Below are 17,375 nucleotides of genomic sequence, written 5' to 3'. Positions count from 1 at the left end.
TGTCTTAGCTTGTCTGAACAATGCAGGGAGGACCTTTAAAGTTGAACCAGAGTGCTTGGAGCTGGGGAGGGCAAGCCTGTCCTGCATCCCTAAGGTCAGACCTTTGGGTCTGTAAGGAAGGGAGGAGAAGGAGGAGTCAGGAGAGGCTGGAGTCCCAAGGTGCAGAGGCCGGTCCCCTCGCGGGTCTGCGGGTCTCCCAGGGCCATCTGTTCATCTGGTGCTGTGAGTGTGGGTCACCTCGCCTCATGTTCACAAGGGCCAAGGTAAGTTGTAGCACCCCCATTTCATGGATGAGGAAACGGAGATGCAGAAAGGCTGAATAATTTACCCAGGATTCAACAGTTCCAGAGGGGTAGAGGTGAGATTTCACCCCGAAATCTGTATGGAACTTTGCCTTGTACTTGGCCTCGCTTTCCCTGAAGAAAGCAGTTTTAACAGGACCAAGGTGCATTCTTGGGATTAGAATGGAAAGTGCGGCTTGCCTGGGATTTCTCCTGCCTGCGTTAGGAGCAGCCTTGCTGACCTCCTGAGTTGTGGTTGTTTTGAATCTGTTCTCCTTTCTCAGGATAAAAATCAACCAGAAGAGAGAAGGAGATTCTGCCCTGTGTCTGGCACATTGTAGATTCCCCCAAAATGTTGTTTGAATTGAACTGCTGTATCAGAGAATTAAATGTTGGGTTTTTCTCTGCCAAGTGGGAGGGACGACAGCTCCTGCTGGCATTTAGGTGCAAGCTTTGAGCAGAAGCCTCTGTAGGCCACGGGCTAGTCCTGGTGGGCAGGGGCCTCAGAATCCGTGTTCCGCCTGCGGCGTGCTTCGAGCCCCGTCTCTTTCTACCTTTCTGTCATCCTGGAAGAGCTCAGAAATGGCGGTGGCACTCTCCTTTGTGAGAACCTTTTTTGTTTTTTTAACGTTTATTTGTTTTTGAGAGAGACAGAGACAGAATGCCAGTGGGTTAGGGGCAGAGAGAGAGGGAGACACAGAATCCGAAGCAGGCTCCAGGCTCCGAGCTGTCAGCACAGAGCCCCATGCGGGGCTTGAACTCAGGAGCTGTGAGATCATGCCCTCAGCTGAAGTCAGACGCTCAACCGGCTGAGCCACCCAGGCGCCCCAAACCTTTTTTTTTTTTTAAATCGACAGACCTGCTTGCCTGATGGCCAAGGGATTAAGAGACTGGCTGGCCCCCTTTTAAATTCACCTACTTTGGACTTTAATAATTAACTGCTCCATTTCCCAAACTCATCCTGGCACCTATTGCCAGCCCTGCCCCTGGGTGGCCTCATGTCAGGACTTTCTGTTCTGAACAGCTTAATTCCTGGCCTGCCAGTGGGGCCAGGGGGTGGGGTCACGGGGCCCAGCCAGAGACCCACACCTTTCCCTTTCTCCAAGAGGGAGACAGATCAGCTGGCTGGGGGTGGGGGCAGCCCCAGGGGGGAGACAGAGCAGCCAGTTTGGTGTGAAGCAAGAAAGCAAGCACATCTGGGCAGTGTGGACTCTTGAGAAGCAGGTAAACTGAGAACTGGGAATAGCAGGAGCATTTCTGCAGATAAACGGACAGAATAGTGTTTCTGCAGCGTGTGTCCTTGGCCAGTGCAGCGACTCCTGAAGGTGGGGTTTGGGGCTCGCGATGCTTGGCCGATGGGACCTCAGCTTCTCAGTTTCCACTACTTTGTTGTGCTGTCACTTCCCCCTGTCTGCTAGGGAGTCAGGTTCCTGCAGGCTTTTCTTCTAGGAGCTGTTCCAGTTTGCCCCTTTATCTTTGTCTTAACAGTTAATCTGCAGTTGGAGAAGAAAGCCATTTAGTGCGGCATGAGAGAGGCGCCCTCAGGGCCATTCAAGCTCGCAAATCCTGAGGGGCCGGCTCCTCAGAAGCTCAGAGAATTTTGCCCATTGTGTGTCTAATTGCCAAGTGCAGGCAGGTTTCATTGGAAACCCAGCTACGCCGGGCTGTCATGGCAACCTGATCATCAAATGACACTCCCAGCCACAGCGGCAAATGAGGTTCGAGAACCTTACGGGTGGGTGGGGCTAGAGCAGGCTGGATGCCGGCGGGGCTCCTTTGCACATTAATATTTTTGGCCAGGTCTGAGTCATTGCAGAAGAGGGAGAGATACTGTATGACCTAATGCTCCACTCCCAGAGGCACTCTACCTGCCCTGCTCTTCTCCTACTCACGGTATTCAGCGCTTACTGGTAGCACCTGTTCTGGGGGCATGAACCAGAGCAGTAGAACAGGGACAGACAGCCTCTAGTGGCGTTGGCAGACTCCAGGAGAACAGGATGCTGGGGAGAGGAACTTCTACTTTACAGATGAAATGGAACCTGAGACTGCTAGATCCTAAGGGATCCAGAGTTGCTGTCATTGGCTTTGCATGCCGCTTGTTACAGGAACGGACATCAGAAGAGGCCCGCAAAAGTAGATCTGGGCCACAAAACTCAAATAAGTCCAAAGAGCAAAGAATGGTAGATGGCAGGACGGGGAGAGGGATGGCACGTGACGCCGTGAGCCGGTGTGACTCAGGAGGATCGGAACACGAGCCCTGCTTCAGTCTTCCGTATTTGTATTTCCCTGGTATGCGTTCAGAAGCTTTCACACAGATCGGTTTTGGGTTTGCTTTTTTTTTTTTTTTTTTTTTTTTTTTTTTTTTTTTTTTTTTTAAAGCTAAGCCTAAGCCTGAACTCGCTCAGGTCACACACCTTTCCCACACACCTGCCACCTTCCAGTATGAAGCATTGCGTACTGTAATTCTCCATGTCAGGCGTACAGGCTTTCTTTGGAAACTGAGTTCTAAAATCTCTTCCGGGCAGCATCAGGTTTGGGCGCTGTTTTCCGTGGATGTAACAAGAGCTGGGTCCTGGGTGAGGCCCAGCCCTACCGCCAACAGGCTCTGGGCCCCGGGCGAACCAGGGCGCCTCTCCAGGTCTGTTTGCTCATCTCAGAGATTAAGGGGGTGACCCCAGAGTCCCTCTGGGCCCCGCCGTCTGTAACCCCAGGGGTAGAGCACTTACCTTGCATCCCAGGTGCTTCGAGATTGGCTCACTTGGGTGGGATTTCCAGTTTCTGTGCGACAGTGGAATTCTGCCTGACCTGTGGGACTCAAGAGGAGGGCTGGTCTAAATAAGTAAGCAAACACCCAATTCCAGTTTGTCTAATGAAAACATTCCGTTGGACTCCTTCACAGTTGCACAATAAAAATACGTTGGAACCCTTTTTTAAAATCAGCGTTGGAATAGAATTAACGTTAGCATTGGAAAATAACATTTTGATAAGCACATGCAGAGCTTTTCAGAGAACATTTCTTGACCCCCATGATACCATTGGGCCGTGGAGTAACAAGCTCTGTTATAACCAAGGAGATTTCGTCCTGTTGTTGTTTTTTCCCTAGAAAACAGTTGCTGTTATCTGGTAATGCTTTACTCAGTTTTTCCCTAAAATACAGAATATGGGTTTCCTTTTATTTAATATTGTTTTTGAACATTTTCGCATGTTCTGTAAATACATGATGAAACTCGATAGTACACAAAGAAAAATTCCGTAGTACAGTTATATTTACTTGTTAGAAAATGAACATCTCCCAAGTTGAACAATTTATTTTTTCAACCAAAATATTTGCCATACTAGAGGCGCTTGGGTGGCTCCGTTGGTTGAGCGTCCCACCTCTTGATCTTGGCTCAGCTCATGATCCCGGGGTCATAGGGTTGAGCCCCTTGTCGGGCTCTGTGCTGAGCATAGAACCTGCTTAAGATTCTCTCTCTCTCCTTCTGCCCCTCTCCCCTGCTCGTGTGCCCTCTCAAAAAAAAAAAAAAAAAAAGCCATATTGGAATGACTGCAGTCATCAAGAAATGAGATATTTGAACATATGTCTGTAACTTATTTTTATTTCAGAGGCGAACATGAATAATTTAACAAAGGAAGATCAGCATTTCAAAATTTAGCTCCTGTATTTATAAATGTGAATCTCCTTTATTATTATTATTTTTTTAGTTTTTGTTTTTAAGTAATCTCTATACCCAACACGGCACTCAAACCCACAACCCTGAGATCAAGAGTCACATGCCCTACTAACTGAGCCAGCCAGGCACCCCTGTAAGTGTGAGCCTCCTTTAAAATAAAAATAATAATACACGACCTTGTTGAGGTGGATGAAATACCCCAATGACTTTGTTTGCAGACACTCAGAAAAACACACTTGCGGTCTTCATCACGAGTGATCATGCCATTTATATCAGCACCCTCCGTGACCAAGTCGAGGTGCAAAGGTTCAAAACAATAGTCTGCCTTCAGGGACCCCAGTAGCAGAGATAAGTTGTATGTGAAAATAGCCCAAACCAGAAATTCTAGATGGCGCAATTCTAGAGGTAGCTGAGTGCCATGGATTTAGGTGGAGGCTGAACAGAAATCTTCTGGATAATCCAAGCTGCCTCTGGAGTCCTCATCAGATCCTCTCCAGTGTAGTCCAAGACCTGTCATTACAGACTCATCATCAGGTCTCTCTTAGAGGGGCTGAGATGTCATATAAGTTATTAAAATGTTTCATAATGCTACATGTAAACATTAACATCTTATTTTTTCTTAAGCCTTATTTATTTAATCTCTACACCCATCGTGGGGCTCAAACTCATGACCCTGGGACCAAGAGTCACATGCTCTTCTGACTGAGCCAGCCAGGCACCCCATCTTATCTTAAAATTCTTTTTTCTAGTTCTTAACAAAAAGCTTTCTAGTGAGTTGATAAATTCCTTTTACTTTTGTGATTTCCAAATAATAACCATTTTTATCCATTCTGGTAGTGAGATTTAGTCTATATTAGGAAATGGCACACTATAGAAGGAACATCTCTGTGATGTGGTCTGCCTCCGCAGCACGAGTCTCTGACACTTCTCCTTGGGGAAGGGGATGATGTGGAGGTGGTAGGCCGGCCTCCAGAGGATGGACCGCCCTTAACTGATGACCCAAACCTGACTTTCCAGGACCTGAGATTTTCCCCTTATCCTCGCCTAAAAGGGATCTTCTGGAGCTGTGTGCCCAACAGAACTTTCTGTGGGATGGAAATGCTCAGTGAGTCCACGTGGCTGTGGAGTACTTGAAATGTGGTCACACAACTGAGGAACTGAATTTTTTTTTAATTTCATTTTAATTAATTTAAAAATTAAAACTTCCCTCTTGAATAGGACAGAGCTAGGCCAGAAAGCTAGGACTATCCGAACTTTGAAGTATTCTGAGGGTGGGCCCTGAAGGCCATCTGGAGTCTTCAGTGAGGGGCTGGCTGACCCCAGGTTGATGCTCCTGGGAAGTCCCTCAGCACAACGATCTTTAGCGGGGACCCCCTCTGCCCCCATCATGTCCGCTCCCCGGTGCTTGTAGGACCCCCAGGAGGAAGCCTGCAGGGGAATGGGTTGGTTCTGAGGTGCTCCCATTGCAGAGTGGCCTGGAAAAGGTCACTGGAGCCAGCTGGAAGGTGGCGCGACTAAGGCAGTCTGAGTCCAGGGCACAAGCCTGCCCAGGGGCAGCCCCCTTGCGGATGAGCGAGCCCGCGATGGGGCCGCTTCCAGGATGGCTGCGCACTCGGCTCTCGGGCAGCTCCTGCCAACTGCTATCCTCACAGCTGAACTAGACCCATTTCCAGTTAGCATCGACCCAGTCTGTACACCCGCTTCTTTTTCTGTCGGGAATGATTTACTAAAGGGGAGAAAACCATTGTATTGTGTGACGCGTTTGGGGACCTTGTGGAAAAACATGCTGAAGGCTGTTTGTTCATCTGGCGGGCTTGGCAGCGCAGGGTGAAGGTTCGCTCCGACCGACAGCTCTCGCGGCCCGCTGGCGAAGAGTTAAGTCGGGGCGCAGGTGACGTCAGTCCTGATCTTTACACGCCTCCGCTTGAGCAATCGCCGCCTCCTCGCGGGGGCCGGTGCTCATTGGCTGTGGGCAGGGCTTCCTGTGGGCAGGCTTTTCTCAATTAAGTAAAAGGGCAGGGCCTGAGCAGCCAATGACAGCTGCGCCCCGGCAGATCTGGTGCGTGTGTGCCCGGCCTGCAAGCATTCCCTGGCTCGCAGGCGGCGGCGCGCCCGGCTCCCCGTCAGCATGCTCTGCCTGTGCCTCTACGTGCCGCTCATCGGGGAGACCCAGACCGAATTCCAGTACTTCGAGTCCAAGGGGCTTCCCGCCGAGCTGAAGTCCATCTTCAAACTCAGCGTCTTTATCCCCTCCCAGGAGTTCTCCACCTACCGCCAGTGGAAGCAGGTCTGTGCGGCCTTGGGGCCGGCGGAGTGAATGAATGCGCGAGTGGTGGTAGACAGTGCGCGTGCGCTAACTGCCCGGTCTCCCCGCCGCCGCCGTGGGGGAAAGAATGTGTGAAATGTGCAAGTTCTTGCGGCTGCAGCCGGGAAAGGGCTATGTCACGTCACGGGAATGACTGGCTTTCATGTGACTTCCAAGGAAGGCCGGAATTACCGGGAAGATACTTGTGGGAGACGGAAAGGAATTCTCCTGCCGGGGGTGGAGGGGTGGGTGGGCAGTTCCGGAGAAGTACGGGGCGGGCGGGGATGGGGGCACAGCCCACATGCTGTGGGGCTGTTTCTCCGAGCTGGAGGAACGGAGGGACGGATAGGCAGAGAAGCTCCTGTTGGAGGCCCAGGAGTTGGAAGTCGTGTTACAGAGGTCGGAGCCGGGGGTGCTGTGCCCTGGGAAGGGGGAGAGTTCCCTTGGGAGCAGGGAGGAGCAGAAATCGTTACATTTTAAAGACGGGGAGATGGCTGCTACGCGGCCTGTGGGGCTTGCTTGCCTCCTGAAGGGGCACCCTGACTTCTCTGTTAGATCTCATGCTGTCCCTTCAGTGCTCCTGATGGCAGTGGAGGTCGGATGGTGTGCCAAGGGGTGGTGATTAGCATATCCTAGGAAGGAGCCAGAAAGTAGGCCCAGTAGTTCTGAGGTAGAACCAGTGACTTTGAAGATATCTTGAAATCAGCTGCCATGAACATAACCTTGGGTTTTCTGTATCCCAAGGCACCCCCCCACACCAAGGCACCTGGATTGCGTTGGTGGCAGAACAGCCCAGATGCCAAAGCCTCCTAGAGTCTATTTCCATTTGTCATAAATCTAGACTGATAACCCTATATGTAATTCGTACCATTCTTGGCTGAGAGCGCAAATGTCCGCAGGAAGTTAACTCCAGATAACAGATAAAATATGTACCAGCATCTGTCTCACATTCCAGCCACACCCCCAGAGTTGTTCTTTGGATCATGTTAGGTGACATGGTATCTGTCCGGGCCTCCTCCTAGCACCCTTAGTGGCTGAGCGGTCGCAAAGAGCCATCAGCTAGTTCGGAGAGTAACCCTGATTGTAATCGTCGGAGGGCACCAGCTCGCCCAATGGTCCATCCATTTCCTAACCCGTTGGCCCAGAGACTTTTAAAGCCATATTGGTTTGTGAATGGTGAATGTGTTTCTCACTGAGAGAATTGGGCAACACGGGAAGATTATAACCATTTTCCTTAGGGGATTCTCGGTCTAGATTTTGGGGTGTTGCTGGGTTGCAGTGACTCATGTGTGTCCCCCACCTTCTTGAGATTAACTTTTAGGGCGGCAGCAGGATCTCTAGGGAGGTGGCTCTGCAGTCCAGCAGGCCCAGCTTGAATCCCGCCCACCACTTCCCTAACTGTGTGACCTTGGATAAATTACTTAACCTCCCTGAGCTTCTGTTTCCTTTTTTTGGAAAATGGGGGAAATGACAGTACCTGCCTCCTAGAGCTGCTTGAGAGAGGGTTCAGCAGGTTACTGGAAGTAAAGCATTTAGCAGGTCCTGTGGCACAGGCCAAGTGCTCACTCGTCTGGGGAGAATTTCCGGGTGCTGGGCATCCAAAACCAATGGCAGCTGCCGAGCAAGAGTCACCTCTAAGGGCAGGCACAGAGTGCTGTTAAGGAACGGGGTCTCTTCAAGCCTTGTTGGGTCAGTAAGCTACTAAGAAGAGCTGGCCTGCCTTTTGGTACCTCGTTGAGGGAGCTGAGGTCAGTTATGTCACCTGGGATCAGAGGCCGGCGGTGCCATTAAGCCCAAGCCCCAGAGTAGTCCCCCCTTGGCTCATACCAGGGTTCTCTGGCAGTGTTTCCGGCAAGCAGGCATTGGCAAGGACCAGCTCTGCCCCGTACCTTTACCGTGGTCACCCATTTGTTCTTGGGCCAGTGCCACTTGTAGGGATAAAGAGCAGGCTACAGCATTGCTGGGGGAATCTGGAGCGCCCAGGGCCGTCCCCACATTTGGGCAGAGAGCATGCAGGCTGAGGCCTGGTGCCAGGGACAGTGCTGCCGGGGAGCCACGCAGCTGACCCTGGGGTACAGCAAGTTAGTCTTCAGGACACTCGGGATGAGAAAGTGCCAAGCCCGCCACTGTTAGCCTCTTGCGGAAGGGCTTCTCCTGGGTGCGCTTTTTCCCTCTTTGCTTGTGAGGGAGGCAGGATGCGCTCTTGCTTGGATTCTGGCCAGCCCCCAGGAGTCTGAATGGTGGCTCTGGGAGTAGAGCGAGGGAAGCATCTCAGGGCCTTGGGGCCACCTCTCTTCTGTTCCTGGGCTGGCACAGTTGTTTCCTGGGGACGAGGCACCGTGAGGGACAAGGGAGAGCTAGTGCTTGAGCTAATGGACCAAACCTTCCTTTTGTCTTGTAGAAAATCGTGCAAGCTGGAGATAAAGACCTCGACGGGCAACTCGACTTTGAAGAATTTGTCCATTATCTGCAAGATCATGAGAAGAAGCTGAGGCTGGTGTTCAAGAGTTTGGACAAGAAGAATGATGGTGAGCGTTGCCTCCAGAGCCAGTGGCTGCCCCGGGTCTCAGGCCTCTCGCGGGGCCCGGCTCCCGGCTGAAGCCTTTGTTGTTGTTGCAGGACGAATTGATGCTCAGGAGATCATGCAGTCCCTGCGGGACCTGGGAGTCAAGATCTCCGAACAGCAGGCAGAAAAAATTCTCAAGAGGTGAGCGCTTCGTCAGCCTCCGCGTTTGGTTTAACAAGCGTGTGACGAAAGAAAGGCGTTGTCCGACCAACTCTGTGGTGCCCTTCACTGTACTGACCCTGTTTCTCTGAACTTTGGCTTCTGGTGGTTTGACGCGAGCCCCAGGTAGCCTCTCCCTGAGAGCCGCTGCTCCCCGGGTTCCAGGCCAGGGTCACAAATCACTTGGAAGCGTGCCCGCTCACCGGTGGCCCGTGAAGACCAAAGACTAGTTGGGGGCGTTTCAAGTGGGTGAAAGGCGAGCACTGCCTGGCGGGGAAGGGGCTCGGGCAGCCTGTTTACGGTGGACTTCTTCCTGAGAAGGCCGACTTTTCTCCCCCCTGTCCTCAGACGTGCTGCCCCGAGACGGCTCACAGGGGAGCCTGGTCCTGGGGGGTTAGCGTAGTGACTCTGCCAGGAAGTCGTGCAGGTTTGCGTTAGGAGCGGCTTCCCGTCCTGCCTGCGCCTTTTCCAGATCCCCGGGGCCGGAAGGGGCTGGTCAGGGCCAGCTGCCTCTCGTACCACTCCCCGGGCGTTTGTGCCGTGGCGTGTGTCTGCTTCACTAACGTCTGCTCCGAGCACTTATCTGTGTTTCTCCTCTCTCCTCTGCATCCTCCTTTGTCTGTCTGTCAGAATACGAACGGGCCACTTCTGGGGCCCTGTCACCTAGTAAGTATCCGTGTCACCCTGGTGACTGCCTCCCTCCTTGACCTCTGTGCCTGATCGGAACGGGGTTCTTGTGGGCCACGACAATTCCCGTTTTTGCGCAAAGTGGGGTGTGGAGCCACCTCGCCTCTTCACTGGGGCAGAGGCACCTCCTGTGGGTTCGTCAGTGGCCCCGCGCCTGCCCCTGGCTCGCCTGGGGGGGGGGGATGTGCAGCTGGCACGCGGGCCTGTTTACCGGGGGAAACCGACCGTGCGTGTGTCTTGCAGCATGGATAAAAACGGCACGATGACCATCGACTGGAACGAGTGGAGAGACTACCACCTCCTGCATCCCGTGGAAAACATCCCCGAGATCATCCTGTACTGGAAGCACTCCACGGTGAGTCCCTTGTCCCCCGAGGCGTTTTCCGCCTCTTCCGTTCAAGGGTCCCCTCGTGTGGCGTCAGCCCCCACCCCGGCGTGCGGGTGAGGGCGGGGTTTTTGGCTTGCCTCCTGCTCACGCCGCCGGCGGCCCCCCAGAGCCCTCCACGTGCACCCTCCGTTCCCACATACCGGCCAACGCAGCCGTTCCCCAGACATGGGTTCCCTCTGCCAGGGGTGCCCCCCTGCCCCACACACCGCCTATTCTTCAGGGTCCACTCCAAACACCCCTTCCCCGATCCGGCTTATTCTCCCAAAGCCGGAGTGTGCCTTGGGCGGCGGGGGACACTGTACAGAGAACAAATACAGAGCCATTAAGTTTCTCCCCCCCCCCCCCCCCCCCCCCCCACTTTTTGTGTCCTTTCTCTCTATCAAAAGAAAACATCCCCACGGTTCTGTTCATAGTGTTCCTTCGCGCCTGTCAGCGCCGCTGTTCACAAAGACCCACACCTCCCTGGTCGTGGCCATGTTGGTGCCCCGCCTGCAAGCCCCTTCGCTTGGGGTTCACCTCCAATCTGTCTCCCACTGTGTCCAGGTCAGGGCCTCACCCTCAGGGCGCGCCTGGCTCTCAATGGGGGAAGTTAGGTGCCCTGCTCCAGGCGTCAGAGCAGAGCTGGTGCGGACTCGGCAGGATGCCGCCCAGGGGAGAGGCCATTACGTAGGCATCGCAAACCCTCTGATATTTGCTGAGGCCCTTGCACAATGTTCTGCCAGCGTGATCTGGTTACACATCGGGTTTCAGAAGAATTTTTACCCCTGACTTGACCCTTTCAGTACAGGCAGTCTGGTGATCCTCAGCTGAAATGCCTCTGTAAGCCATTCTTATAGGAGCCAGGGGCAGTATCTGAAAAGCCGTCCAAGTGGTTTTATAACTGCTTTCTTCCAGCTGCGCTCTCAGCTTCTATCCCTGGGCCTCTGCACGGCTCCGACAGGGATCGGAGCTGTGCCACCTTCACATGGTGAAGGGGGAGGGGCACACCCGTCTCCGGCCCTGGGCCCTTGGCATTCTCACTCTCTGTGTGGCCCCTGGGGCTCGGCCCTTCTAGACGGTGGAACGTTACGGACCTAGCTGTCTGCCAGCAGCTTGGCCACGAGAGCCGGGAGCCTGCTTATTTTATCTTTGTTGGTCTTCCTCGCAGATCTTCGATGTGGGTGAGAATCTGACGGTCCCCGACGAATTCACAGTGGAGGAGAGGCAGACGGGGATGTGGTGGAGACACCTCGTGGCTGGAGGCGGGGCAGGGGCCGTGTCCAGAACTTGCACGGCACCCCTGGACAGACTCAAGGTGCTTATGCAGGTATGTGGGGAAGCGGGCCTCAGACTGCCTGGGTTCTATCCCCTGGTTCCTCAGTGGGTTGGTTTTCCCCTCCTTTGTATAACCCTGTTTGGCTTACAGTTTTCTAACCCATTAAATTAGATCGGAATTACTGCTCAGACAGGGCAGCATAAGATCCAGATCTAGGTGCCCTTTTGCACATAGTTTATCTCATTTTATCTGGGTCAAGCAAGCCAGGGGTCACGTTACAGGGCCGTGATGGGGGCAAGTGAGGCCACCAAGAACTGGGTGTGACAGGAACCTGTTTCCTTGGGTGCATCTTGCATAGACATCACACGGGGTCGGAGTAAGCGGACCCCCACCTGGCCCGGAGACCTTTACCTTGGCCGGGTGCCTGACTCCACGTCCACAGGGCAGAGATAAGCTAGGCCCGTGTCAGGGACAGGGTTGTGAAATCGACCCGCACGAGGACGCCCTGTTGGACTTCAGTGTCACCTGAATATGGCCAGTCACCTGCTTGTCCCCTTGCTTGTGTGCTGACACTGAGCACTGCTCAGAAAAGGTGCCATCCTTTCCTCCCCCGCGCCCCCCTCCTTGCCCTCCTGAGCCTGTGTTGGTTTGAAGCCTGTTAAATGTGAACTCTCTTCTTGTGCCCAAGTGGGGAGGCGGAACGGTGTGGGGAGGAGAGCTTTAGGGGGTCCCCCATCCTCAGAGCCGTGGCACTTCGGGCAAGTCACTTTAGTGCCGGGACGTCCAGGTCCTCTAAAAAAAAAAAAACAACCAAGGGGCTCCAGCAAATTGCCTCATCGATTTGTGTTCCTTAACTGAACTCCCAGGAACGCGGTAGGGATGAAAAGCGGTGCGTGGGTGGAATGATCGTGCCGGGGATGTGCCTTAAAGCAATCCAACAGGTGGGGGTGGGGAGCGCACGCAGATGTAGAGTGGCCGTGGTTTCATGCTTGTTGAAGCTGATTATGGGCTCACGAAAGCCCATGATATCTCTGTGCATTTTTGCGTGTGTTTGAAATTTTGCGGTAAGAAAAAGCTCAGTTTAAGAAACTTTTTTTTTTAATTGTTTTTTAAAGTTTATTTATTTTTGACAGAGACAGAGTGCAAGCATGAGCTGGGGAGGGGCAGAGAGAGGGGGAGACACAGAATGCAAAGCAGGCTCCAGGCTCCAGGCTCCAAGCTGTCAGCACAGAGCCTGACGCGGGGCTTGAAATCACGAACCGTGAGATCATGACCTGAGCCGAAGTCGGACGCTTAGCCGACTGAGCCACCCAGGCGCCCCAAGAAACGTTTTAAGGTAGTCATTGTGAAGGTGTTTAGCACAATGTTGGCACACAGTGGGTGCACAGTGAGGAGCTGGGGTAGCCGTGTTTGATTGTCACGGTGTTGCGTTACCCTTCTGAAAACCGAGAAACAGAGAGCTGCCCGCTGACCTCGGTGTGTTGGCCTGTGATAGAGCCTCTTTGTCCATCAATGGCAGCCCTCTGGCCGCAGGGTTCTTTCTGACCGCTTGTCCTTCCCTCCTCAGGTCCACGCTTCCCGAAGCAACAACATGTGCATCGTGGGCGGGTTCACCCAGATGATTCGAGAAGGTGGGGCCAAATCCCTCTGGCGGGGCAACGGCATCAATGTCCTCAAAATTGCCCCTGAGTCGGCCATCAAATTCATGGCCTATGAACAGGTGAGGACCCAGCTTCCCTGGGCTGAGGTCCCTGCCCTGCTGATGCCCCGGAACTTGGAGCCAGTCACTGGGGACAGCAGGGCGGGGCAGGCGGCTGGGTCCGGCCCCCACCCTGCTGCCAGCTCCACTGTGGGTCAGTTCCTTCTATTTTGGGGCAGTGTCACAGGTGCCAGGGACACCGGGTCTTGGTTAAACTTGACTGGCTCTGGGAGGAACGGTGGGGCAGGGGCCAGTGCGCTGATCTCTGGGGTGTATCAGTCCGTTTGCTCTCTGTTCTAGATCAAGCGTCTTGTGGGGAGTGACCAGGAGACTCTGAGGATTCACGAGAGACTTGTGGCAGGGTCCTTGGCTGGGGCCATCGCGCAGAGTAGCATCTATCCAATGGAGGTGAGGGCCACGTTGGTCTGTGGTAGAGCCTCTTAGAACAAGCAGTGTGTGTGGGGTTGAGGGCGAGGAGGGGACCATGCTCACCCTCCCGTCGCTCCTTTTGGGTTCTCCAGGTTCTGAAGACCCGGATGGCCCTGCGCAAGACAGGCCAGTACTCGGGCATGCTGGACTGTGCCAGGAAGATCCTGGCCAGAGAAGGGATGGCCGCCTTCTACAAAGGCTATGTTCCCAACATGCTGGGGATCATCCCCTACGCTGGGATAGACCTAGCCGTCTACGAGGTGAGGAACCCCTAGTAGCCAGGACCCCCCCCTCCCCCATCTGTTGTCACACTTCCTGAAAGACACTGGGGATGACTGTAACAAGGAACACCAGTGTCTTCTCCCAGAGTCATCAAGTCATTGCAAGGGTCTCCTGTCACACTGCAGCCCCCAAGTCCTACGCCCTCAGGGATTCAATGGGCAGATTGTCAGAGCACAACTCTGTGGGGGTCCATTGTGCCCCTGGAAGACTTCAGACCCCAGGAGTCAGGCTCTCTGTGTAGGGAAGGGGCTGCTGCCCCTGCGTCATCCCTGCTCCCAGTCTTATCCAGGAGCCCCGAGTGAGGGCAGAAACGAAGGGCAGGCAGGCCAAGCGAATCGGGTTACAGTAGCCTCGAGGATCCCATGTGACAAGGAAGTGCCTCCTGTGTGGATCCAATAACTGTGTCCCCACCCCCAGCGCCCCTGTCTCTTGTGGCCTCACAAGGTCTCTGTGAGGCTCAGAGGCACTTGGGCTCATCCCTGCTCCCCTTTCCCCTTTCAGACGCTCAAGAACGCCTGGCTGCAGCGCTATGCGGTAAACAGCGCCGACCCTGGCGTATTTGTGCTCCTGGCCTGTGGAACCATGTCCAGCACCTGTGGTCAGCTGGCCAGCTACCCACTGGCCCTGGTCAGGACCCGGATGCAGGCCCAAGGTAATGCTGGTCCTGGGCCAGTGCCCAGGGGCCCATCTCCCAGGGCAGGTCAGGCTCTCGGGAGGAGCTGGCAAGCCTCTGATGGGTGCCTCTCTCGCTACAGCCTCCATCGAGGGCGCCCCGGAGGTGACCATGAGCAGCCTCTTCAGACAGATCCTGCGGACCGAGGGCGCCTTTGGCCTGTACCGGGGGCTGGCCCCCAACTTCATGAAGGTGATCCCAGCCGTGAGCATCAGCTACGTGGTTTACGAGAACCTGAAGATCACCCTGGGCGTGCAGTCGCGGTGATGGGACGGGGGTGCGACCCCGCCTCGCTCGGCAGACTCACGGATCCTGGGCCTGCAGCCCCGGGATGTTTAGCCATCTCATTCTGTGAATGTGCCAACACTAAGCTGACTGAAGCCAAGCTGTGAAAAGCCTGGGGTGCGCCCGCAAGGGAGTAGGGGAAGGCCTGGCAGGCTCACCGGCTGTGTCCCGCTGACCCTGGCCGACTGTCACGTCCGCTCCGGCGGGGGGGGGGGTAGCAGGACACAGGCACACGCACACAGGGACAGGACGCTTCCTGCGGTGCCTGCCGAGATAGCAGGGCTCGGAACCGGCTTGGTTCTTCCATCTTGCAGCCAGACCACCAGCCGCGGGCCTTGCCCCCTGGCCTGCTGGGCGCCTACCCCGCGCCCGCCTTCCTTCCTTCCTCGCTGCTGTGTTAATATGGTAGGAGGAGGGCTACCAGCCCCCTCCCCTTGTTACTGCTTGCTCCTCTCGCCTCAGTCCGTGGGGACCTCACACCTGGCTTCCTGGCCCACAGTGTCACCTCTGGCCAGGTTGTGCCGGGAAGAGGGAGGAGTCCGGCTTTTGTGCGCACCCTCATCTGAGCCCTGCTGTTGGCTTCTGAGCTCACCAACAGACGGGCACCCGGGTGTGCGTGTGCATGCAGGGGGCAAGGCCACGCCCCGCCATTGGCCGCCTGGCATCCTGGTGCATGGCTTCACGGAAGGCACGTGCTGGGTCCCGCAACGCAGAAAGCCTCTGCTCCTGCTGCCGGGGTGTCTTGGTGCTCTGAGCTGGCCCCAGACTCCGTCAGGACTGGCACCAACTCAGAACCAACCCGCGTCCCCTGCTCTGGAGTGAGAGCGGTGAGGCGTCATGTAGCTGCGGGAAGGGGAGCCGCTGCCGGGGGTCCGCGCGTCCTGGGGAGAGAAGGAAAAGGTTTTTAAAGGCCTTAATTATGTATCGTTGGGAAAAGGGTTTTGTTCAGAAGGGCACACTGGACAAATGTGCAAGTTCTGTGCTTCCAGAGGGAAGACAAAGGGGGTAGAAAGCCTGGCCGACTGCATTAAAGTCTGTTTCTGACGCCCCCTGGGGATTCGTGTCCAATCCCAATCGGGGCAAAGTGGGACCAGCCTCACATTCCACCGATGCAGGGCGTCACAGTGCTTGGAGCCTATTTATTTCATATTTATTTGAACAGAGTTCTGTCCTAACTATTTTTATAGATTTGTTTAATTAATAGCCTGTCATTTTCAAGTTCATTTTGTATTCATATTTATGTTCATGGTTGATTGTACCTTCCCAGCACCCTCCAGGTGGGGTGGGGAGAGGAAGGAGGGGCCGTGGGAGTGACCTTTCCCGCCGCTGGCCGCGCTGTCGTCAAGTCTGTCCAAAGAAATGCCTCGGAACTGGCGACGGAAGAAAGGTCAGGGCGGGAGGGCCCTGGTCATGGGGAGGTGGCTCCTGGCAGGTTGGAGCAGGGCTTGCACCCAGGAAGAGCCTTAGGATCTGAGGGTCTGACCGGGGGCAGGAAGAGTGGCAGAAATCTCCACTCCGTTGAGCGTGGAAGTCCAGATCATTTCTTGGGCTGGGAGGATCTCTTGTTTCAGCCTTTAGACTGACTAGGCGCTGAGGGGCCTATCACTGTGAGTTTGGGGTGGGGGCTCCAGGAGAGGGCGGCCAGCTCCCCGCCCCCGCCTGTGAAGTGGGCTCCCTCCCCCCCGCCCCCCCACCACTCCTGCTCAGCAATGCTGGTCAACTTGGCGACTTCACGGTCGCGCTTCTGTTCCACCAGAATGGCCTGGTGAGGACAATTCAAATAGGATGCAAAGATCAATGCAAAAATTACTGTTTTATCTAAATCTAGGGATAACTGGAATTTGTGAAAAAGCAAATTAAGACAGAATTGGAAGTTGTCCTTTAAAACAGCCTTCTAATAAAGTTGTTTCAAAGCTGATGATGGAGCCACGTGACTTTTTTCTGGTAGGGGCTGGGGGGTGCGTGGGGGGGCGGGGGGGGCAACTGCACGTCAGAGAAAGAATCCACCTTTCTCATCAGAGGAAATGAGAAAGCTACCCCCTCCGGGCTTCTCCGAGGCACTCCCTCTTTAAAATGGGATTGGGGGTGCTCTGCACAGGTCACCAGAGCCCCCTGAGCCTGATGTTTCTTCCTCAGGCCTCCTCTGAGTCTCTTGGGCAGAGCTGGTCACTCCCTGCCCCTGAAGCCCCTCCAGGTGCTGCAGTGCCATCATCCACTGCCCTGGGTGCCCCTCCCCAGCCTCACCGCTCATTCCCACCCAGCTGGCACACAGAGACGTTGTGGGGCCCTGCCTGATGTTCTCGATTTGCTTTCTGCCTGTCTCCCCGGGAGAGGGAGAGGCCCTCTGGGGCACGGAATGCGTTTGTAGCATTATCTCCGGCACTTAAGACCGTGCCTGGTACCATTTTCATTAAATAACAATCCACACTCTGTCCCTGATGGCCCCAGGTATGTCAGGGCAGCAGGGGACAGTATGAAGCAGCTTGGGGACTCCATCAGGGGGCTGTGGCATTCAGAGGCTGTAGGGAGGCACGGAAGTGTGCCCATTTTTGAAACTGGCATATACCACTTGTACTGGGTTGAATAGCATCCCCCCCAAATTCATGTCCCCTGGGAACCTCAGGATGTCACTTTATTTGGAAATAGGACTTTTGCAGATGTAATTAAGTGGGTTACAGTGGGGGCGTCTGGGTGG

At 54.8% G+C, this 17,375-nt stretch overlaps 1 protein-coding gene across 3 annotated transcripts in view; it reads left to right on the top strand.

Annotated features, from left to right (window-relative positions):
• The window catches only part of SLC25A25 (solute carrier family 25 member 25), a 34,885-nt gene extending 18,287 nt beyond the window's left edge, over positions 1-16,598 (top strand). For 2 of the 3 annotated variants that reach the window (XM_047830655.1, XM_047830656.1), the window contains exons 2-10: positions 8,659-8,785; positions 8,877-8,964; positions 9,913-10,024; positions 11,205-11,363; positions 12,880-13,032; positions 13,312-13,419; positions 13,533-13,700; positions 14,224-14,374; positions 14,478-16,598. In XM_047830655.1, coding sequence (XP_047686611.1) covers positions 8,659-8,785; positions 8,877-8,964; positions 9,913-10,024; positions 11,205-11,363; positions 12,880-13,032; positions 13,312-13,419; positions 13,533-13,700; positions 14,224-14,374; positions 14,478-14,662 — 1,251 coding nt within the window. In that variant the 3' untranslated portion in view covers positions 14,663-16,598. Of the gene's footprint in view, positions 1-5,980; positions 6,240-8,658; positions 8,786-8,876; positions 8,965-9,912; positions 10,025-11,204; positions 11,364-12,879; positions 13,033-13,311; positions 13,420-13,532; positions 13,701-14,223; positions 14,375-14,477 lie in introns of those variants that run through there. The other variant, XM_047830657.1, reaches the window with a different exon arrangement.
• The last annotated feature ends 777 nt before the right edge of the window (positions 16,599-17,375 follow it).

Source organism: Prionailurus viverrinus, chromosome D4 (genome assembly GCF_022837055.1).
Source record: "Prionailurus viverrinus isolate Anna chromosome D4, UM_Priviv_1.0, whole genome shotgun sequence".
NCBI classification, from domain to species: domain Eukaryota; kingdom Metazoa; phylum Chordata; class Mammalia; order Carnivora; family Felidae; genus Prionailurus; species Prionailurus viverrinus.
This window is presented reverse-complemented; position numbering and strand designations above follow the sequence as displayed.